The sequence below is a fragment of the Camarhynchus parvulus genome, chromosome 2 (assembly GCF_901933205.1).
Source record: "Camarhynchus parvulus chromosome 2, STF_HiC, whole genome shotgun sequence".
NCBI classification, from domain to species: Eukaryota; Metazoa; Chordata; class Aves; order Passeriformes; family Thraupidae; genus Camarhynchus; species Camarhynchus parvulus.
The window spans coordinates 42254871-42279985 of record NC_044572.1 but is presented as its reverse complement, the minus strand read 5'-3'; the positions used below and the strand labels follow the sequence as shown (position 1 = coordinate 42279985).

Genomic DNA, 25115 nt, shown 5'->3' with positions numbered 1-25115 from the left:
CCAATTAGCGTAGTTACAGGAAGCAGTGTAGATGCAGCAGCATAGGCCAGACATTATATACATTTATACATTATACAAATCAGAATACAAGCCATACAAAAATCTGGCAACATGCTCTGAACCTTCTTGTTGTTTTCTTAGGCTTCCAGCAGTGACCAAAGGATTGAGATGTGATTTGTCTCTGGCCACTAACTTCAATGCCAATCAAGACACACCTCCCATTGTCTACTCCCTTACCTACAGTTCTGTCACCTCAGTCTTCAGCAGCACCACATTCCATTATTTCCGTCACATGAAAAAGTACTTCCTAATGACTTTTTTTCATCTATACCACGATTCACAGGATCCTCCTAATTATTGTATTGTGAGTTTTGTGAATGCTTGCTTCTTGTTTTTCCTTTCCACACCATCCATTGCTTTAAAGATTTTTCTTGTACTGCTTTCCATCATCACTCTTCCAGGCCAAGAATTCTAAACTATTTGACTTCTCCACACATGAGAGAATAACATGGTAGTTACTCTTTAACTCTGAAAGTCTCTGCCACCTTTCCTTCAACCTCCTCTTGTCCTAGGCTACTATACCAGAGTGGCATAAGCAGAACTCCATACAGGAGTAAGAATACTTCAGTCCCAATTAAAATGCTTGATTTATTCCTTCTGTATACTTACTTTCCCTATCCCATGACTAAAACAGAAGAATTCATGTAAGGTGTTCCAGGAAATAACTTGCAGCCACAGCACTACAAAAGCTAAATTTAATCTCTCTCTGTATGTTTATTTCTAAATATTAGTATTCTCATACGTTACACAGTGATTGGCCTTTACTTGGCATAATTGTGCCATTTTGGAACTGACTGTAAAGAAATGTAATAGTAAGCTGTTATAGGGGGTATATTATACCTAAACCCACAGATCTGCAATCAAATACAAAAGTTCTGCTGAAACCAAGGTGCCAGGCAAACCAACAACTACATTTAAAACCCCAAAAAGTATTCAATAACAATCCATTTGTGTTGCCCAAAGCACAGAAAAAAAGCAAGATTAAACCAAGTATCTCATGTAGAAGAGAAAAGCGTATCCAAGCAACAACACTAAGACTCAAAAGAAATAGGTCATGTGAAGAGAAGCACTAAATTTAGTAATCAAATGTATATTCAGCAGAAAAGATAAAGAAGCTTTATTGAAATAATCTAAAGAAAAACAAAAGAAATTAAGAGATTTCTGAAGCTGGGAGACACATGATACAAAAGATGTGCACTTGGTTGCAACTGTGCTACTGAAAAGAAATTCCATGATAGTTAGCTGAGTTAAATTTGTATGAAACATGAAATAACTCAGAGCAGATTTTGGTACAGTATTTTATTTTTGGTCAGAAGCTGATAAGAGCTCTAGTTCATTGGGTCTCTACACGAGCAGACTGAAGTCATGATATGTTAAGCTGGTACAAAAGTACAATGGTAAAACTTTTACTGACATCACAGGGTCCTGCAGGCAACCACTACTATTTGCTTTTCATTGTAATTGGGTCGGTGACAGAGCTCTCCTCCATTACACAGAATCACACACATGACTTAATGAAAAGGTGTGACCACAGCTGCTGTTGCCATCCCATCTGAGCCCAGTCAGTTCAGCTGAAGAACTTGCTCACCTAGGATCTTACCCGGAGGTGTAACAGCTACCTGTCTGGAGCCATAGATGTGGTAACACTGGAAGAATCACTCTGTTCCACAACTTGTTACAAAAAAACCTGAAAAAGTACTCTTTTCCTCCCTGAAGGATTTCTACTCCATTTCAGAGACTGTCTTGTTAAATCCTCGAACACTCATGGATGGCATTTTTTGTAACCGGGGAGTTTCTGCCACTTCAGACACACCAGCTTTGTCACTCACAAGAGCTTTTCTTCCACTCTTAAATTGTAGGTTCTCTCACCTTTGGATAAGGTCTGAACTCCATGGGAACTCCCTGCCCAACACAAAGGTAGATCATGCAGCTGCAGGACAGCTAAATTAGGACCTCAGGAAGAACACAGAAACTCACAGCATCCAGGAGAGTAAAGGGCTGACTCATGAGCAGCAGAGCCACTTGTCCTTTCCTCCCACTTAGCTCAAGACTCAGCAGAAGCTGTGCTCTGGGAGTGCTTGCTTCCCACAGTAATAGTTCGGCACCATTCTGCTGCTGTGGGAAGCAGCAGTTTCAAAGCCAGCCCTCTCCTGAGGTCCTGTGGGAAATACCAGTGGGAGAAAGAGTACGCTTCTCTCAGAAATGACAGCATATTTTCATTTAGAAGGTTAAAAAACAAGAAAATGCAGCATATATGCTGCTATATACTGCAGCAATTTGAACATTATGATTACAGAAATACATATTTCATGATTAATATAAATTCATCCTGTCGATTTACTGTCTCTGGGAGTAGCCATTGACTTTGCTCTGAGGTCACTGCTGAAAATAGTGGGCAGAACAGGATTATCTAATGATGCTAAATTTGCCTTTATTTATCAGTAACTGACATAGCAAAAAATACTGGCTGAAACCCAAACATGACAAGTGTGGGGTGGGAACTAAGATATGTGGTATAAAGGGTAGCACTGTGGTTTGAATGTGAATGCAAAGGTTGAGTATATTTAGGAAGGACAGTGCCTATCTGTATGTCATCAGCACTCAGTACACAAAACAAAACAAAACAAAACAACAAAACAAAAAAAAAAAAGCCATGGAGAGCAAGAGAAGCAGCAGTTATGCCTTCAAGAGAAAGCTGAAAGAACAAACTGTAAGCAGATCTTAGGCTCTGTGTACTTTGATTCTCTCTCTTTCCAAGGAAATAGGACTTTGTGAACATTTTGTTTGTAAATTAAAACAGTGCACCATAGAAATAACTGGTACTGCATTCCCTATTTTTTTAAAACTTATAAGGCTGAATCTGGCCAGCAACAGAGGCTACAAAGTAGAGGGAGAAAAGTACTTTAAACAGAACTTAAGCAGCTATTCATCTTGACATTGTTTTACAAAAGTGATCTTTATGTTGAAAAGGCCAAACTCCAAGGAGAAAAGTATTTTCCACTCTACTACTACTTATTATTGCCATTTTCTACAGGCTAGAATGAGTACAAATAACAACTATTTCTTTTTTTGCCTTATTGAACCCTAATACTTAATTATCAAAAGAGAACAAAAAAAAGGGACATTTTCTCTGAAAAGAATTATAACAAAACATGTTGACTGACTTTAAATATTGCTTTCAGTGTTCTCTTCACACAAAGCAGAAGATTTTATTAGTAAAGTTAATTATTCTTTATTCATGTTGTATACATAAATAACTGGGACATAACAGGGATGAAGAACTCTGAGCTATTTTGATTAATCTGGTTGAAAACACTTATTGTATTTCAAGTACAGAGCTATCAAAACAATATTTTAACAAAAAAAAAGTCTGCAATAAGAACTTATTTCACAAGAGAAATGATTGGAAATTCTCAGGTTGAGTTTAGCAGATACCAAGTACAATACCCATAGGAGGCTTCCTGTAGTTACTCATGGAAGATGCTTGGAGATTGTTGACCAGTTTAGTATTACAACATATACTTTAGGGATCAAAATAAAACAAAATTTAAAAAAAAGAGATGTGGTTTTATGTACAAAGAAAACTCCAAAACATTGCACAAGTTTTTATTTACAAGCAACAGGGTGAAGATGAGATCGAGATTACACCAGAGAAGTTGCACTGTGTTTCATAGGTAAATTAATTTAACTAGGAGAAGGATTGTGAGGAGGATTTTTTTGTTTGAAATCTTTCACTAGTATTAAATTGAGAGGTATGGGCTCCAGGCCATGAGATGGGACAATGGGTGTACTGGTGGACAGGATCCACTTCTTACCAAAGCCTGTAGAGACAGGAAAAGTGGCAACATTTTCAAACTTTAAATCAGAAGATTTATCATTGGTATAAGCATGAACTTTCTTATGATGAGAGTAGTGAGATACTGGAACAGGCTGCCCAGAGAAACTGAGGATGCCCCATCTCTAGGGGCACTCAAATTCAGGTTGATAGGGCTTTGAGTAACCTGGTCTAGTGGAAGGTGTCACTGCTCACTGCAGTGGGATTGGACTAAACAACCTTTAAAGCTCCCTTCCAACCCAAACCCTTCTGTGATTCTATGACACTAAAAACAATCAAAACAGAAAGTCATATTAACAGCCTCGCTATACTTATTAAATTTCTGATTATGAAGGAGATGCACACAGCCTGTACTTAAAGTGACAATGACAGACTATGATCATACCACTGGCAACCTTTTTCCAGTACTCTACCCGTCAAAAACATTTTTCCTAGTGTTTAACCTAAAATATCCTGGGTGCAATTTCTGCTCCTGGTGGGCATAGAAAGGAAGTTATTCCCACCTCATCAGTAACTTCTCATATACTTGCTGACTGTTGTCCTTCTCCTACTCTTACTCTTCTCTAATTAACCAGTCTGAAATAATTTGCTATTATCTCTAGGTGCCTTGACATTCTGGTTGCTCTTTAGGTGGTCCACATAATTTTTCACATGCAGCATTCAAAACTAGCTTTACAACTCTTAAGCAAAGCAGAATTCCTTGCCTGGTCTTGCAAACTCTAATCCTCATAATACATCCTAGCAGAATGCTTATCTTTTTTTTTGCAATAACAAGCCATGGTTGACTCACACCCAGTCTGTGACCACTCAAAGCCTGAGTTACTATTGTACAGAATTTCTACCTAATCAGTTTGCCCTACCAGCTGATTATCCCTTCCTAGGGCTGCATCTGTTTTGGCTGAATAACTTTGCTTTTTTCATATTTCTAACTGAAGATAATTTTTTATTTTGTCTCTGCCCTCCAGCATACCTATTCCCTCCCAGTCTGATACATATGTCAATTTGATAAGCATTTCCCTTTTATAAGAATGCATCCATGTCACCAGATTCTGAATCTGTGCAATCCAACTTGATACACATTTCCATTTTGTTAGAAAACCACTCTGTAACTCTGCTTTTCCAACAAGTGTTGCACACACCTAGCTGCAGATCAACATGAAACACACATTTCATATGGAAAGCACATAAAAAGTTTCCTGAAAATCAAGACATACTGAATCTAGAGCTCTTCTCTATCCATAAGGTATGTCATGTGGTTGTAAGGGCAATCAGATGTTTGAGATGGGAGTTCTTGTTGCCAGTTACTCATCCCTATATTATTTTTCAGGAATGTACAAATACATTTTTCACTATTTTTCTAAAAAAATAATTTACTTAATAACATCATACCTTTTTTTCTCCTTCCTCTCTCCACCAGGCTTGTCACTTTACAGCCTCCCGCTATCCCACCTAGCATCCATAACTTCTCAAATATGTTGATACTGACACTGACATTCTGTTAGCAAGAGCTTTAAATACTCTAGGACATAGTTTAAGAGAGAATTCAGGTCAATTTGAAAATATGTGGCTTATACATTCTACTCTTTTCTTAACTGAAAATGCACCTCATTAATGCATTAGGTTCATTATTTTACTACCTTAGATAGTGAAATCTAGAAGGTACTGCATTCCTGACACCTTTTAGTTTTCTCACTTCACAATTAGAGTACACTATTTCACACAATTAATGAGCTTCTGGAGTGATGTGAGGGTTTTATTTTGCTTGCTAGTTGCATTTCATCTCATGCTTGTCTTTCCGATTTTGTTCTCACATGCTTCTGTTGTACTTTTATTTTCAGCCCTAACAACCAACATAAAAGCTAACTTACTTTCTTCTTTTCTCTAGGTTTCTCTCCAGTTTGAGTGATTTAGCCAAGCTGGTTTCTTAACTCCAAGTTCATTGAAAACTGCCTTCCTGACTCCTGTGGGGTTCATGTTGATCAAACTCCTTGTTCTGGTCCTGCAGATCACTAATCTCTCATCACTCTACCATGTCATGTACAGTCTCAACTAATGCTTACCCTGACCTTTTCAGCTACTTGCTTCTTTCTGACTATAATCAAAACTAGAATAGCTTTACTGCTCTGTGCAGACTTCTCCAGAAAATCTGGAAGGCTCAGTTGTCTCCGGCCTTGTGTCCATGTAGGTATTGACAGGTGAGGGAGAGGAAACAAGAAGGTTGTGATGCTGCTTAAATTACACACTCTGTCTCATGCAGCAAATATCTCATCATCATGAGTTCTTCCCAGGGACCATGTATGACCCAGACAGACACAGTCACAGCACTCTTTCACTCCCCTGAAAACATGAGACCTTGTCTCTCCCCAGCCACTCCTATGTCTAGGAGGGAATGTCAGGTTAGTCACATGTGAGTCATGAACACTCGAATAGCCAAGCATGAAAAGATGGAAGTTCTGCCTAGCAACACAGCCTGTCACAGCCTCAGCTGGTGAATATGCTGACATATTAATAAATATGTATCTAGGCCCCCTCTTTGCAATTCACTTGCTCCTTGAACACTTAAAACTTCTCCTGGCCTTCTCGTAGCTGACTCTTGCACACAGTTACTCAACTTTCTATTGCAACTGCCATGGGCACGCTTTCAAAACATTGCCTATAGGGCAGACAGAGGCTATGAATGCAAACCCACCCTGAGATGGTGTGAACAGCAGCTCAGTCAGGACTGCTCTGTTCTTTACTCCCATCACATGATCATGGTGAAGAAACCAGCAAAACTTTTCTTACAATTCTCTTCAACTATACCTCTTTTGTTCAATGCCAAAATTCACAGAGACTCTGGTTTGCCCCAAACATTCAATCCAGGACCAGCCCCTTACAGTCGTGGCCACCGTGTCATCGATTTCCCGGTTCACAGACAGCCTGCTCCCAGAGTGGGATCAGACATGAGTCCTAGAAGGGACACAAGAAAGCTTGCCCTCCTGTACAGCAAGGATGTGAAAGGACAAGAGGCTGAGACAGACTGCCTTCCCATTCAGGGGAGGCTTTGGGAACAAGGAACATAGTGAAGTACTAGCCTTGCTTCAAGGAGGGCCTCCCATGCCACCAACATCCCTCAAAGCATCTAGGAGTTTGGGAATCTGTACAAATAGCCTCCTTATGCTACCATAGGAAGACATGTGGTTGGAAGATGTTGGCAAAGTGAATGTGAAAGAAGATCGCCAAGTATTTGAACAATTCTTGGTCAACCTGTACTCATTTAGAACCTACGCCCACATATGTCTAGGAAACAGGAAAACATGGAGCAGACACACTAGGAACACAACAAGTATGTTGCCACTGGTGTCAAAGTGCCACTCCAGTTTGGAGTGGAGCATGGAGACAGAGCCCACAGAGCATTACGACAGATCAGAAGTTGAACAAGCTGCCCAGGGCTGCCATGGCCCTGTAGACAACTGGGGTCTGAGAGGGCCCAACGGTATGGATCTCCAGACTCCACTGGAAACTGACACAGTTACGACTTTTTGTTTCTTCAATGACTTAGCCAAGGCTGAAACATTCTGCTGCCACAGTACTGAGGTCCATATCCAGAGAGAAGCAGCTCAGTTAATGCAAGAATTCCTCCCACACATCAGTAACACAAAGAGCCCTCCCCAGAGAAACACAGCCAACAGGACTCAGGGTGGAGTTCCTCATTTACATCTTCCAGTGCTGTTTGGGCTTCTGCTTAGGCTTAGCCACAGCTAACTCCAACTCCTGCACCTCCAGTCCCCTGAGGCACCTGACAAACAGCCTTCTGTCCTGAAGGAGCACAGCAGAGGAAGCCAGACCTCCAGTGACAGCAATACATGGACATGAGATGCCAGGGCCATTCTCCCAGGGCTCCAAGGTCCTCCTGCCATCCCAAACAGGTTCATTTTCAGAAACCAATAAGTTTTATACTGCTTTCTCCCTGCTATTCTGAGGCCCCACAAAATGTCAAAATAAGAGCAGGCATAATAAATGTCCTTATTTTCATATAAACATGTTTAAACAGTCTTAGGCTGTAATACTTGGCCAAGTCAACCCCCTCTGCAGTTTGTTGCTCAGACTGATTTTAGCAAGCTGCAAACTGCAACTGCTGCAGTTTGGAGAAGTAGCTTACTGATGGGTAACATATCACTTATTGAATAGAATGGTAGTAAACTAATTCAATAATGAGGGCCAGATACAAGCCCCACTAACCATCAACACAGAAAAGTGAGAGATTAAACAGTAGCAGGCACCACTCCCTCTGAGACATTTTCAGTGTCCAGAAAATTTTTGAAATACAAAAATGGAAAAATTAATCTGAACTATTTGTTTCTCATTATAATACAGCTGTCCTTTATTCATTGACACTCCACCGCAACATTAGCCAACTGATGCACAACTCTCTTTCTTCTATCAGCATTATCACAGTCATTTCTTCATGCACAGAAATAGAGCTGATTTATCCACGTAATCAAATCAGCTCTGAAGAAACTGAGTCATTCCTCAGTAAGAGAAAGAAGGGCTGCTAAGTGCGAGTAGGCTGCTTGTACAAGTATACTCTTAAACAAATGTAACCAATTGCTGTTCGGGTGAGCACCAATGAATTAAAATCACAGAGATAATAGTGTCTGAACACTTGCACATTCCATGAGTAGGATGTAAATCTCATTTATGAGGTTTTTAACTTACTGTTCCATTGAAATTAGAAAGAAATAAAACCAAAGCGTTCAGAACTATTGATTCAGGCTGTTTGCAAATTCTAATGACCATCTTTGCAAACCTTTGCCAGCAATCATATAGATCTACACACACCGATAGTCATTTTTTCTCGTAAATAAAAATTTTCAGCACAATAATAAAAATAAATACACTCTTCTGAGAAAAATATGAGATTGCCAAACCCTTGTGACACAGCCAAACAAACTTTAGCTGAGATTGTGTAATCTCAACAATCACTGTTGTTAAATTGCAGAATGGTTTTAGCTGAGAATTACTTCAGCTATTACCAAATTCACCTTATACTTTTTATCAAAGGATTTCAGAAACCAAAAGAAACAGTAATCATCAATCCATTTCTTTTTCTATAAACAGCTTTAGAGGTCAGTGACAAAATGCAGAAGAAATGCAAGACTTAAAATCTTCTCGCCACTCCTTCCACTTGCTGTACTTTGCTGCTTTGTTTCAATTAAGGTTTGCCGATTGCCCAATACCAATGCAGTTCTTATGCAGCTGAACAATAACACAACCAATATTATGAGACCAAATGCTGTCTAAAACAAGCACACCCCAGCATTCTCCTCCCCATAGGCACTGCTGCACTTAAGTCTATCAAAACACTTGAAAATGACAACTGCAAGAGTATTCTATTTGGAATCGTCTTAAGGACAATTAATACTTAAGTTGCATCCAGAACTCCTAATTTGCTTCTTATACATAAAAGCAAACATTACAGCCTGCTAGCCCTGCTGCCCTCTTTGCAGGCCTTGCTGAGGGAGTTGGCCCAAGGAATGTCTGTGGGGGAGCTGACGCTTTAGTTTGGGTTCTGCCCCCTCTCCTGCTTTACTTGTCAGCTGTGTGCTGGCACGGGGGCTTTGCCACCTCTCCAATGCCACAGTCGCGTCCCCCCTGTGCGCCACTCCCTGGGAAAGCAGAGGGGTAGATATGCACAGTATGCCCGGTGTGTAGGGTGTGTACGCAGTTATGACCGCACAGTGTACACTGTGCACAGTACGGGCTACACACACAGACGCACCGTGGGCCCCGCGCTCACGAGGCACGGAGGCCCGGGAAGCCGCGGCCCTTCTGCACGGGCCTCATCTGTGCCGCCATCCCGGGATCAGGAGCCAACCAACGGGAGCTTTGCTCCAGCCATGCCGCTGGCCGGGGAGCACCCGGGACCCGCTCCCGTCGGTGGGGCACCCATGTGCCCAGTGCCCGCCCGCCGCCCACTCACACTCCTGGGTCCGCCCGCAGAGCTCCGGCACGGCCGGGCCGCGCACGGCGACGCTCGGGGCTGTGGGTGGCCCCACGGGGATGACGGAGGCGGTGGGCGGGCAGGAGGGAGGGAGTAAGAGAGGGAGGAGCCCGTGATGGCCGGTGCCGCCGCCGTCGAGCTGTCCCTCGCTGCGCTGCCGGCCACCGCCACCCCTCCGCCGCTGTCAGCTGCCGACCACCGCGCCGCCGCCATGGCCGAGGAAGAGGCTCCTAGCGAAGGGTGAGTGGAGCGGCCGCGGGCTGACCCCCGTCCTCTTCGCGGGTGTCCTGGACGGCGGCAGGTGGCCTTTCGGGGCGCCCGGGCCGTGCCGCCGCGGGTGCTGCTCGCCCGGCTCCTCCCGCCGCCGGCCCGTCTGCCCGCGGTGCCCACGGGCTGCGGGCGGCCCCTGTGCCGGGGCTGCGGGCGCTCCCGCCTCCCCGAGCGCCCGCCGGGCTGCGCGCTCCGCCCCGGCCCAGCTGTGCTCCGGCATCGCCTCTCGGGCGCTCCCCGCAGTGTGGGCACAGTGCCTGCCATGTTTTGCTGCCGCACAGCCCGCCTTCCTGCCATGGCTTCCCGCCTTCTGGCACGGGCAGGCTCCCGGCAGGGTTTGCCGCCGGCTCCCTGCGAGCCCCGTGTCCCCGCCGCTTCCCTTTCTGCACCGGAGCTCCGCCGTGGCTGGCCAGCTGTTGTCATTGCACACCTGCCTGCAGGCGTGTCCCTGCGCCTTTACCTTGGCGAAGTGTGTGTACGCAGTCCGGCTGTCATCCACCCTTCCTTCCCTTTGCGCCCCAGAGGTCACACGGCTGCATACAGTGCTGGCCCATGCTCCTGTATGCCTCTGCGGCTTTATCTGGGCGTACAGATAGCCCATCTTCTCCTTGCATACGTTCTCTTTGATGGAGAGCAGACAGTACACTTGTCAGCCTCTCTGTGTCATTATTCTGTACTTTATATAAGTAGGAGATGAGGGCACATCTGTAAATTACAAGCATACGCTGTTGCTCTAACTTTTCCAGTACTGTATGCTATCCCTGCTAACTTTTTCTTTCCTTTCACTGTCCCAGGGCATTCACATCTACTGAAATAACTGCTATGGCATGAGTTACCCTGACCCTGTTCTTAACATGTGTCTCTAATACCTGTTTGTAACCACTTACACCCTTGATATAAGACTTAATTATTGCTAATAATCATTCTTCTGCCTGAAAGTGCGTAGTTCCTCACTATATCTTTTGTGTGTCTTACATTCAGATGGTTGTATGCAATTTACTAATCAATGGTCTGTTCTTCAATTTGCATGTTCTTTACTCAAGTATGCCTTCTTAGTATATGCTTTATTTCTTGTTATGCTTAAGCTTCCATTGCAGACCCGTTTTTATACCCTTCATTGTCCCCAAATGTGTTGTATGCCCCTGTAGAATAATACAGTCATCCTGTCTCTCAGTTTGATTACCAAACATACTTGAGATATCTACTGGTCGCTTATCTCACAGTTTGTTCCATCGTATTTTATGGTTCTAATCCAAACAGTGCTCTATCAGAATATTTCTAGCTCTGCTTTAGTCATACATGTGCTTTATTCCTTCTGTCAGATGTGTGAATATGCTTTATATGCACTGTTTACATTAATTTTTCCTCTTTCTCGTATGCTTTATATGCATTGTTTACATTAACTTTTCCTCTTTCTCTGTACTTTAAATATTAGGTGGTATATCCCATTACTGATTGACTAGTCCTCAAAAACTAATTTCTTGCCTTTTCTTCTACCTCTCCCTTCTTGCATAACTAAGTCTTGTGTTATTTTGAGAAATCAGACATAAAATTCTTCAGCTGTTTGCATGAAAATCATGCCATGCATTCATGACTTCTTAATTAGGTATATTGCTATTTGCATGTTGTCATGTTATGTGTCTGTTTTGTTATCTTGCAAAACTACCTGCATCCTCAATTGTGTTCTTTTTGTAGTCCTTTCTCCAGCTTGGGATTTTGGTATTTCATCTTACATCTTCTCCTGCTCTGCCAGCTCAATCTGACCAGATCTGGACCATCCATCTTTTCCAAATTCCCTCTTATGCCATCATCACCATATGTACGCAGCATTCTCATTTCAAATGTAAACTCCAAAAGCTTCCCTTTCAAAGCACTCTGCAGTTTTGTCTGCTCTGTAACTCTGCACTCTCCTCCTTTCCTCAAACTTAAAATAGCTTTCAAAAATCTTCACCTCCACGTAACCTCTGCAACATTACCCACCTGAAAACTACAAGTGAAACGCTTCTTGGTTCTGTGTTCTTTCTGACCCCTTCACAGTCTTAAATACAAGTAGTTTGTAAAGCTTCTTCTACAGGCTTCCTAAGTACAAGTCTTAAAATAGCTGTGCCTCGGCCTGTTTTGTTTGTGTGTTCATTCAGCGCATTAGGCTGAACTGCATTAGCTGTCTGGTTTGATCACACAGAGTGCTGAGTGCTGCTGAGATGGTGCCAAGCGCCCTCCACTCCAGTTGCCTTTCAGGATTGCAGGATCGTAGCACTCGTTGATCTGGACACAGGGTTAGGCTGAATTTTCAAGAGGATTACTGCAAGTTTCTTGTGTGGTTTACACAGCTGGGCGGCTTTTGAGGGGTGTTGGTTTTCTGAACTTCTGAACGATTAGGCGTTGATGCGGTATTTTTCAGAGTAAGCCTCCCAATTCACTAAAAACTTCCAAGAACAAAATATCATCCTCCTTTTCCATGAATTCAAAAAGTGTGTTTGTGTTGAAATGTTAGTACTTTTATTGGTCAGTTTCTAGCAATAATTAAAATTAGCATTTGTTCATGCTAGTAAACAAATTAGCATGAAGTTTTGAAGTTGAGCAATGTTCAGTACCCAGGGGAAGTTTATAAACAAGAGAAATATGTTAAATGATTTTTCATTTAGAATGCCATGGCAGTGATAGGAAGTTACTATATACCATCAAAGCCCTAGAATAAATTACTAGTGACAGGTGCACACAAAGAATAAATGCAAAGTTTATCTGCTTTGAAAACAATAGTGTGACTCAACTTGTTAACGCAACACACTTGCTTTGTTGCAATTTGGTAACTCTGGAAAGCATGGTGAAAACTTTCTTTCTGGAAGATCTCAGTTGAAAAATATTAATGAAACTATTTATGGCCCTGTCCTAGCTTTGAATTAGAAGATTAACTAAACAAATGTTTTTGTAGTCACAGTGATTGCTTGGTTAACATGTCACGTGCTAGTGATTTCCAAATCTTTTTACAGCCTTGGACCTCCTCTGTGTAGATTTTAGATGGAGACTTCTGCCTGTAAGGCAGACAGCTTCATGTGAGCCTTTTGCCAGTATTGAATTCACTTATTCACTCTGGGTGCAGCAAGACTGCTTATGGCTTGTAATATAATTAGGAAGAACAGCTACTAAATGTCTGTATACATACAGAAAAAGATCCCCAAACTGCAATACTGGGGAGTTTTCCCCCCTATACGTGGAATCGTTTTCTTTAAGTTTTCTTAAAACTTAGTTTTGTTAAATAGTTTTCTTAAAACTTTAAGACATCTGCAGTTACAAGCCCACATCAAATTGCTTGTAATTGGCCTTTAGTCTCACAAAATAGTGGCTTGGGGTAAAGGAGAAGACATACACTCTAACACCAGTGTTTACGAATATTTTTGTGTTATCCTTCAAGCTTGTTTGTATTACAGGACTCAGTTTTGAAGTGAGCTGTTTGATTAATAAAAGAGGAATAGTTTGTTAGGCTTGATAGAGCCTGTCTCTTCTCCTAGGTAGGATGCGTCACAGTGTTAGAGCATGAATGGACACTCTGAACTCAGATTTTTTGCCTGAATTTTTTGCTAGTTACATGATCTAGGTTTTAGAGCAAACTGAATGGGTAGGCTGCTGAAAGCAGGGTCCTGCTTACTTTTTTTCTTTCCTGTAGTGCTGGTGGCCGAACACAGGTTTGGTAGCTACGACTTGCATTTTTAAAAACTGAGTGAGATGTCAGTGCAGTGTGGAAAGCAGATGTGGAAAAAGGTCATTTCCTTCCTCTTTTCTGATTTTGTCTTTTTGGTTAGCAGGGTTGTGTCAGTCACAGCTTCAGTACTTAAAGCCTTTTGTGTTACATGCATGGGCTCATCAGAAGGTATTTGTATGAGCAGGTTTTCAGGCATTTATGGGATTATTTCTAATAGTTTCTGGTGCTTGTATGAATTTGGAGAGGGAAGGTCTATGTTCATCAAGATCTCTCATTTCTCCCAATGCAGACTAAAGGGAGAGGGAAAGATGGCAAAATGTAACAGGGGCTATCTTCTCATTCTGGTAGCAGAAGAAAGATGCTCATAACCCCACTTTCCAAGTATCAAACAAAGACACTTCTTCAGAAGCTGCCAAAGTAGAATTAGGGGGGGATCTTAGCCCCAGTGGAAATGACAGTGAAGCTATAAATCCAGAGGGGCAACTAGCTGTGGTTAGTGTGCTGGTGACTGTGTGTCATTGGAGAACACAATTTTTAGCCAGTATTGCGCATATTTGGGTATATGAAAAGTTGTTTTAGAGCTTGCTGGGGGCTGATAGGCCCAGTCAGTGACCTACCTTTTTGAAAGGGACAGTGTTTGTGTGCTGGGGGTTCTCTGACTGTTCTGAACTTCTGTGGGAGGCTCTGAACAACTCTCCCAGCTGACAAACTATTAAAATGTTTCTTCTTTTATAGAGTGCTTTATTAAGATTTCTTGCTGAGGAAATTTTGATGCTTGTGTTTCATAACTTCTGAGTATTTACTTGCAATTCTGATATTCTTTTGGGATAGTTTTTTGCACATGGGTTGCATTGACAGCCAGGGAGAAGAGGGCACGAGAGGAAAGGTGAGTGTCTGCATTTATATTGGCTCAGAAAGATCCAGATGAGAAGCTGAGCAGCAGGAGAGAGGTCAGTGGAGAAGAGAGATTTGTGAGTCAGTAAAGCTGTGTAAGGGAATGAGGTCGATCTGGAATAAGGTTAAGAGGGTAGAAGGAGGTTTTTAAGTGGCAGCAAGAACACATGGTGCCATGGTGAGAAATGGCAGACAAGGAAGGTGCTCTAAGTGTGTTGTACTAGAAAACTCAAGATGATAGGAGATTACAGAAAGGCCGGGAAGACATGAGCATAAAACAAATGCATTCTCTAAAAGAAGATCTAAGAGCGCCTGTTGCCATTAAGAAAGTCTGCTCATTTACTGAAGTGAGAGAGAAGGGTGTGGCAAAGGGCAAAATACAGAAATAGGGTGGGTTAAAGCTCTAACAGACCACTGTAGAATTTTTTTCTTGATTGTATTTAGTAATTTGGTGTCATACTGACACCAAAAGCTTCTTAATTACATCTTTACCTTTCCATAAGAGGTCTTTTGATGTAATGACTTTTTAGATCCATTTAACTTCTTAACTATTTTTAAGACTACTTGCACTTCCTTGACATCTAAAGCATTTGTGGTGTAAGCATGTAGAGAAAACAGTCTGCTGTCAAAAGGGTTGTGCACCTCTTAGGTTTTCCAGAAAATGAAATGGGGATAGGTAGTCCAAAATGTTGAATACCAGTTATTGCATTTTGACATAGATAGCTCTTTGTCACCTTAGGTGGCTGTGATAAAGGAACACATCATAGAAGCTGCTCTAATGAGCTTCAGTGAAACAGCCCTCAGTGTGTGTTCATACTTATGTACGAGGGGGGGTTGTGTATAGCATGTTTGGAGCTGAGGGAAGTGATGCTTTAGATAGTCTTATATCTGTGTACTTATATGGGCCCTTGTGGAAAAATGAAAATATTCACCTCCTAATGTTGTGATCTAAATTGTGCACAATATACAATAGAATTTTACCAAAAGAGAAGCAGAGTAGAGTGTGGATGGGCAATGGTGCAGTTTAGTGAGGGGTGCCTGTTGCATGTGTGCTTTGCTCTCATCCAGTTTGATGGAATTTGGGAACAGGCTGAAATGTGGGCTGCTGGCATGGTAGGTATGAGAAGGCTGACAAGGATTAAGCAAGGTCATGCAATATCTGAAAGGCAGCAGGAATACATCAGTTGATGTATGAATAAAATAAAAGAGTACAAAGTTGAATAACATCTGATGGACACCAAGAAGAAATTTTCATAAACTTAATTTTAGATTTTAGTTATGTTTTTCTTCACCAATTCTTACTGCAATGTGCAGTGTGGTGTTTTTAAAAGCACATGAAATGGGTGCTATTGCCAAGCTCTATCAGATGTGAGTTTACTGTGGAGGGGGCAGAGGTAAGACCTCTGTGGTACCAAACCTGTGGTCTCTGTCAGAGGGTTGAGGAGTTTTAGTAGAGCTGTTCAGCTTCCCCCTTGCTTCTCCTCTGCATCTTTATCTCTGTATTCTGTGTTATTCCATACTTGGTATGTAATTGCAAATATGTTTTCTCTTTGGATTTTTTTTTTTTAGCTTTTAGATAAGAAAGTGAAACTGAGTTGGGTGCTATCACATCTTCTTTCGAAGCAGTATGAGCATTGCAGGTTGCAGGCTTGGGTAACACTCCATGGGTAAACTTCATTCTTGTGGTGCATACTGAAAAAGCACTTGCCCTGAAATGGGCACCTTTGGGTATAGCTAGAAAGAGGGTGGAAGGAATTATAAAAGCATAGAAAAAAGGATACATATGGTTTAAAAAAAAAAAAGGCAGTGCTGAGAGACTCAAGAAAGGGGGAAGAGACTTCAATAGTGCAAGTTATACTGCAAGATATACTGATGTCTGAGGTCCAACATGGGAGGGAGCAGAATTATAGGTTCTCTCCACTTCTTGAATGCTCAGGTTGCTCAAGTGACTTAAAATAGTCACAGTAAACTTTAATATCTCTAAAATAGCCAGAAAATCTCAAAGATTATGGATTCACATTCATGAGGTACAGTTTCAAGTTAATTTTGATAATTGATAGTTAATGTTGATAAAAACTGTAATAAAACTTCCTTCTGAATTTTTATATTAATTCTGATGTTGAATGCTTTGAACACAGAGTTCAAGATGCAGTAAATACATGAGGAATGCATTGTTTTCACCTCTGCCCTAATGTAGAGCAATATTCTGCAATAAGCTATCATGGGTTTTGTGTTGGAATGGGACTGATGTATATTACACTTCCTAGAAATATTATGCAGAGGTTTTCAAAACATTCTGTTTTAACGTTACTGAAGCATCCAAGAGTTTCACAACATCTAATTGCATGGAACATCTTGGCTCAAAACTCATCTAAACAGAACTTTATGGGCAGGGTTATAATGTCATCTGGAAAAAAAATCGTTACCCTTTTTTAACCTGTTGACAATGATTTCATCCATTTTTTGTCTCCTTGTGAAAATGGTAAATAGATATTTCTTAAAGCAAGGAGCTTTTTTGTTCCCATACTATATTCCTGATACTTGCTTCTGGGTCTTGCCTCTTTAGTATGCACTTCAGGGTCTTTCCCTGAGGATTTTTAGTCTGCTCATGCAATGAAAGTGAAAAACGGAATGTTTTTCTTCTCCTGATTTTTGTCTACAACTGCCAAAGTGTTTTGTCCTAGGAACATCTCATTCAAATTGTTGTGGTTGCTACATCTGACTGCTATTGTACATGCAGAAGCTTTGTCCCTGGATATATAGCCTTCACAACAACAGTAACTGTGTATGCCTGAATGATTCTGACTATATTCACCGCTCTCAGGAAACACAAGCATTGAAAGAACATGATGCACTTTAGGGACAGCAGTGAAGGACTTCAAGGACTCCTAAAATTGCTTATGCTCTTAAGGTTCTCATGAAATCATATCCTGAACCTTGTTGCAGAAACATCCCTGCCTAGTTAAATGTGGACTTGATGTCATGATTATATGTTACTGTCTGTCAGTGGCAGCTCTAACTTCAAAGCTTGGTGTCCTCCACATTGACTCACAGTGTTTCTTTGCACCTTGATAGTTCATAGGTATGCTGGTTAACTTCCTGGCTTTTTCTGTAGCTATGTTAAACCACAATTATCTGGTTTAAAATCTAGTGCCTTCTTCATGCCTGAATTTCACAGATCTGGCACAAAGAACAGCCACCAAGATGGACTTTGGATATAGTGATTACTAAAATATTTTTCTTTACGTATTAGGGGATATTGCCGTGGTGGTGTTTCTGGTAACTCTTAACAAAGAAGGGTCGATTCTTGCCATAATCAGTCATGTAAACAGCACCAAATATTCTCATATTGCAGGCTATTAAATTAATGAAATGGGAAAGGAAAAGTTTATTATAACTCAATTCTGTCATAGATAGAAATGAGCCAGATGTAAATCTGCTACTTTTCTCTGACATTTTGACACAAAGTTCTATTTGATTGTGTCATCCTTGACTGTTTCTTTTGCTTTTTATTGTTTCAGGTTATTACCCATAAACTTGAAATTTAGCAACCAAATATAGAATTTGCTCTGAAAACTTAGTGGTGTTGATGGTGGAAGAAGCCATCCTATATACTCTTAAGCTTTGTGTAGACTACTGCTGATGCTGAGGAAAATGCAGAAAGCATGCACTAAAAAGGAGATAATAAAAATTATAAAAGGGTATCTGTAGTTACTTCACTTAAGCATCTGTGCTGTGTTAACTGTAAAGTGTTTATAGAGCATTGTAGTAAAACAGTTTTATTTTTAAAACTGGCAGTTTGCCATAAATTTGATATGCTGACCTCTTTATCAGTTATGAATACCTGATACTTCTTTTCTACCCATTCTTAGTATTTCTATAACAACTGAAAGGGCTGAATGAGTTGTGAGAAGTAACATGGTGTTTTTATGGGATGAGGTTTATGTAAGACCTTAGAAGAGTGAATCTTATGTTGCTTATATTTAGATTGCAACATATTGGCAATTTTGAATTCCTTTGCCAGCACAGTACTGCAAATGTACCTTATGCATAAACAAGAGGGTAGAATCTCAGCTGCCTTTCCAATAGTTTACCTTTGTTTTTTTCTGTTACAGTGTAAGAGTCTCTTAAATTGGAGCTAGCTTGAATTGCTGGGTGGTTATGGCTGCATTGTCAGCTGAAAGACCCTGAAAATCCCAATGCCATGCTGGGCAGAAACAGTACCAAATTCTCTGCATTAATTTGTTTTTCTTTCCTTACTTAGTTCTAAATGGCTGAAATTAATTCTGGGAGTCAGGAGAGGTGGGGGTTAGGGTTTTTCAGAGATCAACTTTATTCTAAGAAGATTTAAGTGTAAAGGGTAAAGCTTGAAGTAGTTTACCAGTGAGTTCACTCAGTGTTTCAGCTTTTTAAGTTTTTGAGCTTGCTCCCTAGCTAAAATCTTGGTAGTTTGCAATATTGTCTGCAAAAGTTCAATTAAAAATATTAAATACATTTGTTTCCTGAGAGGAAGACGAACAGATGCAGCTCCGTTTCTTGTGCAATTCAGTAACTTTCCCATAATCCTTCCTTTGCAAGTTACTGTGTATTTGTTGTATAACCTGAGCACTGGCTTCCTTACTGATGTAATTTTAAAGTCCAAATAATTCTTTGTAACAGGAAAATCTGTTCTCCACACTCCTGTCACTGCTGCATGGTTTTTGGTCTGTACTGGGAGTTTAGATTACCATTCTAACTTCAAAATTCTTACTGAAAAGCTGATTTTATATTCAACATTTTAGAAAGGTTTTTGCACGTCTGTCTTGGTGGGTCAAAAATTTTTGACAGGTGATCATGTAGCAAATGGTATTGTATTTGTTTACTCTGCTTTGGTGGAGTTCTGTTAACTTTTTGCAACCTGTTTGCAAGCCCCAGGTTTTTTGGTTTGGTGTTCTGCCAAAACCAGACTTTCCATGGGTCATGACAGCTAGGTCTGTGATGCTGGTGTGTGATTTCAAGCTTACTACATCTTGTAAGCCACGCATTCCTATAATTCTAATGTAGGTAAATCCTAAGCTTGAAAAGGGAGAGAATGAGCTCCATTTCTGTACATTTATTACCTCCTGGATAGAGTTATAAGCAACTTCTGCTGAATATTTTTATGTGATAGAGCTTTGATTTCTGGCACTACAAGCCAGAAATCAAATAGACTGTTCAGCTGTTTCAGTACATACCTCATTGTTAGAATATATTTTTTCAATTCTTCAGCAGTATCTAAGTTTTCACAAACTTTTTGTGAGTATGTCAAATTTGTGACTGGCTGCAGATCCATTTATTGCGTTGCATGGATTCAATTCTCACCAAGCTGAATAGGGTTAATGGAGCTGACAGAAAGCTCCAAAATTGATGGTACAACCAGTTTGCCACATTCTTCATTTGGTTTGATCTGAGCCGTGGAGGTGAATGGGTGGGTCAGGCTCGCTGTACCTCTGTCTCTACTTGATTTTCAGTTCTTTTGAAAGTTACCCTCAGGCAATTCAAGCAGTGCTGACAGTAAGATCTTGATTCAAATTAACATTCAAGCAGCTAAGGACAAGCAGTATTATCCTGAGCTACATTTAACACAATATTTATTCAGTCATTAAGTGTCAAAATATAGTAATAATTATATTTTTTTTCTTATGCTTGCAAGCATAAGGGTCTCAGAGCATTTGCTCCAACCAGCCAGTGTGTTAGATCCTGCCTGGTGGCTTGGCCCCTGCACGTGGTGGTTGCTCCACTTAGTCAGATGTTTGTTTATGTGTTCCTTTTGTTTGCATTATTTATTATGGTATTTAATCATCAACATAGGCTACTGATGGTCCCCACTAATCTCCTAGTCTGCTACTAATCACCTTGACTTTCACTAAGGTCAGGCAGTGGGTGTCTCCAGGGCTTTCCCTTACCTTCTGGTCTCCTTCCCCAGATGTGTTAGAAGAAGTGTGGAAGTGTGTGTGGAGGTCTGTCAGCAGAGAGACTGACTTCTTTGAATGCCTGACAGGCCAGCAGCCCCCCACCCCATCTGCTAGCCTTTGATTTTTCCAACCTCTGTTATTCCAGATGTTTTCAGATGGATGTGAAGAATGTAACTAAACCCAAATTGAAGATGCAAGGAATCACCCTATGCAATGCTTTGCCCTACTGCTGGTTATTGATTATTTTAGCATGGATGTGCACAGTGGTTTATGTTACTGCGTGGCCACAAAAAAATACACAGGTTAAATTCCACTCGTTATGTGCCTTGCTATTTGATGTGTAACACCTGTAAGTACAAAAAATTTGGCAAAAAAATTACAAAAATTTGGGCTGTCAGTTGCCAAATTTATTTCCCACTTTCTGAAATAGCAAGCAGCTGAGGCCAGTGGACCTCCTAACTCCTCAAAATACAAGATTCTGCTCTTGACTTTTTACAAAAAGACAGGTGAGAACAGAGTGTAAGGGAAGTGGTGGGTGATGAGAGCAATGTGGGGTTTGCCTCTTCTGGCAGTGGGTAGCTCACATACAATGTGGAACTACTGCTGGAATCGTTTGTTTTCTTTCATAACTCATTTCCATTGCTGGTGTGCATGCTGTTTTGAAAGGTCCATTGCTTCATTTTTGACATTATGTAGCACTTACAGCTTTATATCACAGAAATAAAAATGATAGACTACATAAGCAATGGACGTTCCTGTAGGCATTTAGAAGACACATTGAGCACAGATGTACAAAAGAAATGATACAATTCCAGCCTTCCAAAGTTATCAGAAAAATATTCAAATAGATTAAATAAATGTTTGTTCTCCATGTGGGGAAAACATCTAGCAATATCTTTTGGATCTCTGGAAGGAGGCAAACAAAGGATTAAGTCTTGACTGTAGGTAACTAAATGTTTTCTTCCTAAAATAGTATTTCTAAAAATGCTCACTTTTTTGCCTGAAAGCCTTCACCACTTACTCTTTTAGTTCAGCAAGTACAACAGGACAGAACTGCAAACATAGTTTTAATTTTAAAAGCTTCAACTTGCTAATTTTATTTGTCAAGCTATACATGTATGCAATGCCTCTTCTCAATTAAAATCTAATTATTTGTAAACAGTTCTTGTAAGTAACAAAAGAAGGAGTGGGCAACTTTACCATTCTGATACATTTTCCTAAATAATTTTCCTAAGTATCCAGGTGTCTTCCTAGGCCTAGGAGATAAAATTCTGGGACTATGATCTGCAGATGTCACTTGTTTCATTGTGGCCATATCCCTGCACTGTTTTCTTGTTGACATGTTGCAGCTTTACATTTCTGTGAATAAATAAATAAGATCTTTAAAGTATTTTCTTTGCTTATTTAGTGATTTTTCTGAGAAGAAACAGTACATAGAGTTTCAGCTTAGAGGAAATAGTGACTGGTTTTGTTTCTGACCCAAGAGTTAAGAATGAAAATGCCTAGTTGAACATGTAACTAGCAGAAAGCTTGACTCAGAAGAGTGGTGACCTAGCTGCTGTTTAATAATTTACCAGAGTAATTCACAGCACTGGACACAATTAGCGTTGTTGTTAAACTCGGATTTCATGGTTACTTGCGGGTGAAATTACTTTTGGCTTGTCACAGCTTTAACTTCTTAAAGATCTTACTTTTAAATAAATGCATAGTTTAATGTGGAAGCAGAATACTTGGATTCCCATTTTCCTACAAGATGCTAAGTTCCTTCATTTCTTAGATTGCATGAGCACGTGGCATGGAAGGACATACAATGCACTTGTTCCCAGCTCCTCAATTAAAATTATGATAACAATTCCCATGGTCCCTCCTTATAACTTATAATTCCAGTGATCTGGTGGGTCAAGAAGGTTATTTACATTGAACAGCCAGATACCAGTGTAGAGGAGTAAATAATACTGAATAGCAGTGGGCCTGAGTGATTGCATGATTAATCTGTTCTGGTGAGATATGGTTTGGGGCTTTGTTTCTTACATGTCCTCTCACAGGTTTCTATGAATCTGAAAAATGCTGCTTGCTGTTGTATTGTGCATTCCCAGAAAACCTTCCATGTCTTGTCATAAACTTAAGCAGCTGTAGTAGATCAGCCCCTTAGAATGTGTGGAGAAGATTCTTTGGGTAAAGAACTTGTGGGGCCCAATCTTTAATTTATTACTGATGAGTTGTGCACACTGAAAAACTGGGCATTAGTAACCTTATAGTCTTTCAGCATTAGTTGTTGTGTAATACTCTCAGTGTTCAGTCCTGAAAATTCTGTACGTGACTAAATGAAAAGCAGTTCAGTGTCGAAAAAGAGTGCTAGAGAAAGTTGATTTGGTGACTGACATCCTCTTCCCTGTGAGGAATGGTCCTGCAGTGGCAGCTTTGCACTGGTGGTCTAAACCACTTCAAAACCAGGTGAGAGATGGAAAAATAACATTCAGTCTTAAAAACAAGGGGGTAAATTAGCACCCAGGAAGATCTGGGTATGTACCAAATTGCCGTATCCTCTGCAGCACTGTGCTAGGAAATGCTGCCAGTGAGTCATTCCCCCTGCTCTCATGGGCAAGCTGGCTGTACCAAGATAGTAACTGACAGCTGGAAAAGCAGCTTCTGCAGAGGGAATTGTTGGTTTGTTTTCCTCTGTGACTTAGTTTCTAAGTTCATAATTAAGGTCCTAGGTTTTTGCTTGGTAGGATAAACCTGCTTATTTTTCAGTTTTTAAATTTAGAGTAATAATCAGGTTAGGCCAGTGAAGGCAGAGCTTATTGCTTTTTTGGAAATAATAGGTTCATGCAAGGTTACGCAGGCAGACTTCCAAAGGAACTTGATAGGAGGCTGGAAACTCCAGTGATTGTTACATATCCTGCCAAGCTTGTTGGGTTGATGTGAGGGTTCATGTCTCCAGATCAGTATGCTGTGATAGGAGGACATGGTGGAAAAACTGCTCACCCTTTGAAGAATGCCCCTGTTTGTGATGCCACTTTTTATAAAATGTCAGGAAAAAATTAATTCCCTCCCAGTGCAAAAATAGTGTTCTTCACACCGTGTGCTTAATGTGGGCTCTCTTATGAAGAGCAGCAAAAGAAATGTCTTCAAAGCATCAGTGCCAAAAATTACTGTGCTGCTCAAGATATTTTTATTCTATATTGCTGTTGTAGGTTTGGATGGTTATTCAGCTGGCTTCCTGCCTGGTGTCCCACATCCCTGCTACACCTTAAAGAGGCTGAGGACAAAATGCTAAAGTGTAAGTCTTTGGTTTTTAATAAGTTTCATAGATATAACTAGATTTTTTATAAATTAAGTATAATGAGAGAAGGTTTTCAGTATGTATTTTACACTGTAATGAAATAAACAGGCTTAAAATTACATTTTCATTTTTCACTTATGTAGATATTTGATTAGAAGCTATCGCCTTTGAAAGGAGCTCCTATTTAAAACAGTGGTTTCAGTAGAGAGTACTTTATATTTTGTCAGGTTTGTCTAGCAACACAATTTTTTCCCCTTTTTTCTCCAGGTATTGCAAGCATGTACAATAAACGATACGTGTATATATCTAATGGAAATAAAATATGGACACTGACGTTTTCTCCAGACCTTTCAAACAAAACTCCACTTGTTCTCCTGCATGGGTTTGGAGGAGGTGTTGGACTGTGGGCTCTCAACTTTGAAGATCTCTGTGAGAACAGGACCGTTCATGCTTTCGACCTCTTGGGATTTGGACGTAGCAGTAGACCACACTTTGACACTGATGCTCGGGAAGCAGAAAATCAGTTTGTGGAATCCATAGAAGAATGGAGAAAGGAGGTGGGGCTAGAAAAAATGATTTTGCTTGGACACAACCTAGGTGGATTCCTGGCTGCTGCTTACTCCTTAAAATATCCATCAAGGTATGTGAAAATAAAGGAATAAAGGGATTCCTTCTCTGTATTTGACTATTGATTTTAATATAGATTTTCTTTTTCAGGCTCTTTATAGATAATCTTTATGTAGATGACTGTGGTGATTTAAAGAAATTATACAGAATTCTGAGACTAAAGTATTAATTGTGTGGTTTGTTTCCAGGTGAAGGAAATAGGTAGATATAGTAAACATGATTTTCTGTATGCTTTTCTGTACCTCTTCAGTTCAATACCCCCTTGCCATGTTATAAGGTGAAATAGCAGTGAATATATTTATGGGTGAATGTTTTGTCTCAAAGATGATTTTGTGAAGGGAAAATAGGCCTGTTTCTGCCAAACTTCCCACTCTTACGGATAACATTGAAACTTCTAATTCCCCTTGGTAATTTATGCCTATATCCTAGCTGTCAGCCTGGTGCCAGCAGAATGATGTAAAAATTATTTTAGTGACTCTTTGATTTAAATTGTCTGTATGCCACTTCATATTTCTTTGTAAGACAAC

At 40.5% G+C, this 25115-nt stretch overlaps 2 protein-coding genes across 3 annotated transcripts in view; one reads left to right on the top strand and one right to left on the bottom strand.

The window, feature by feature from the left end:
- Positions 1-9931, bottom strand: part of ANO10 (anoctamin 10) — a 141273-nt gene extending 131342 nt beyond the window's left edge. Inside the window, exon 1 of the mRNA XM_030943457.1 lies at positions 9858-9931. The gene's annotated coding sequence lies outside the window, so the exon portion shown is untranslated. The remainder of the gene's footprint in view (positions 1-9857) is intronic.
- Positions 9932-9987: 56 nt separating this feature from the next.
- The window catches only part of ABHD5 (abhydrolase domain containing 5), a 28216-nt gene continuing 13088 nt past the window's right edge, over positions 9988-25115 (top strand). Inside the window, exons 1-3 of one of the 2 annotated variants that reach the window (XM_030943941.1) lie at positions 9988-10118; positions 23873-23958; positions 24229-24601. In XM_030943941.1, the coding sequence (XP_030799801.1) occupies positions 9994-10118; positions 23873-23958; positions 24229-24601 (584 nt within the window). In that variant the 5' untranslated portion in view covers positions 9988-9993. Of the gene's footprint in view, positions 10119-18180; positions 18444-23872; positions 23959-24228; positions 24602-25115 lie in introns of those variants that run through there. The other variant, XM_030943942.1, reaches the window with a different exon arrangement.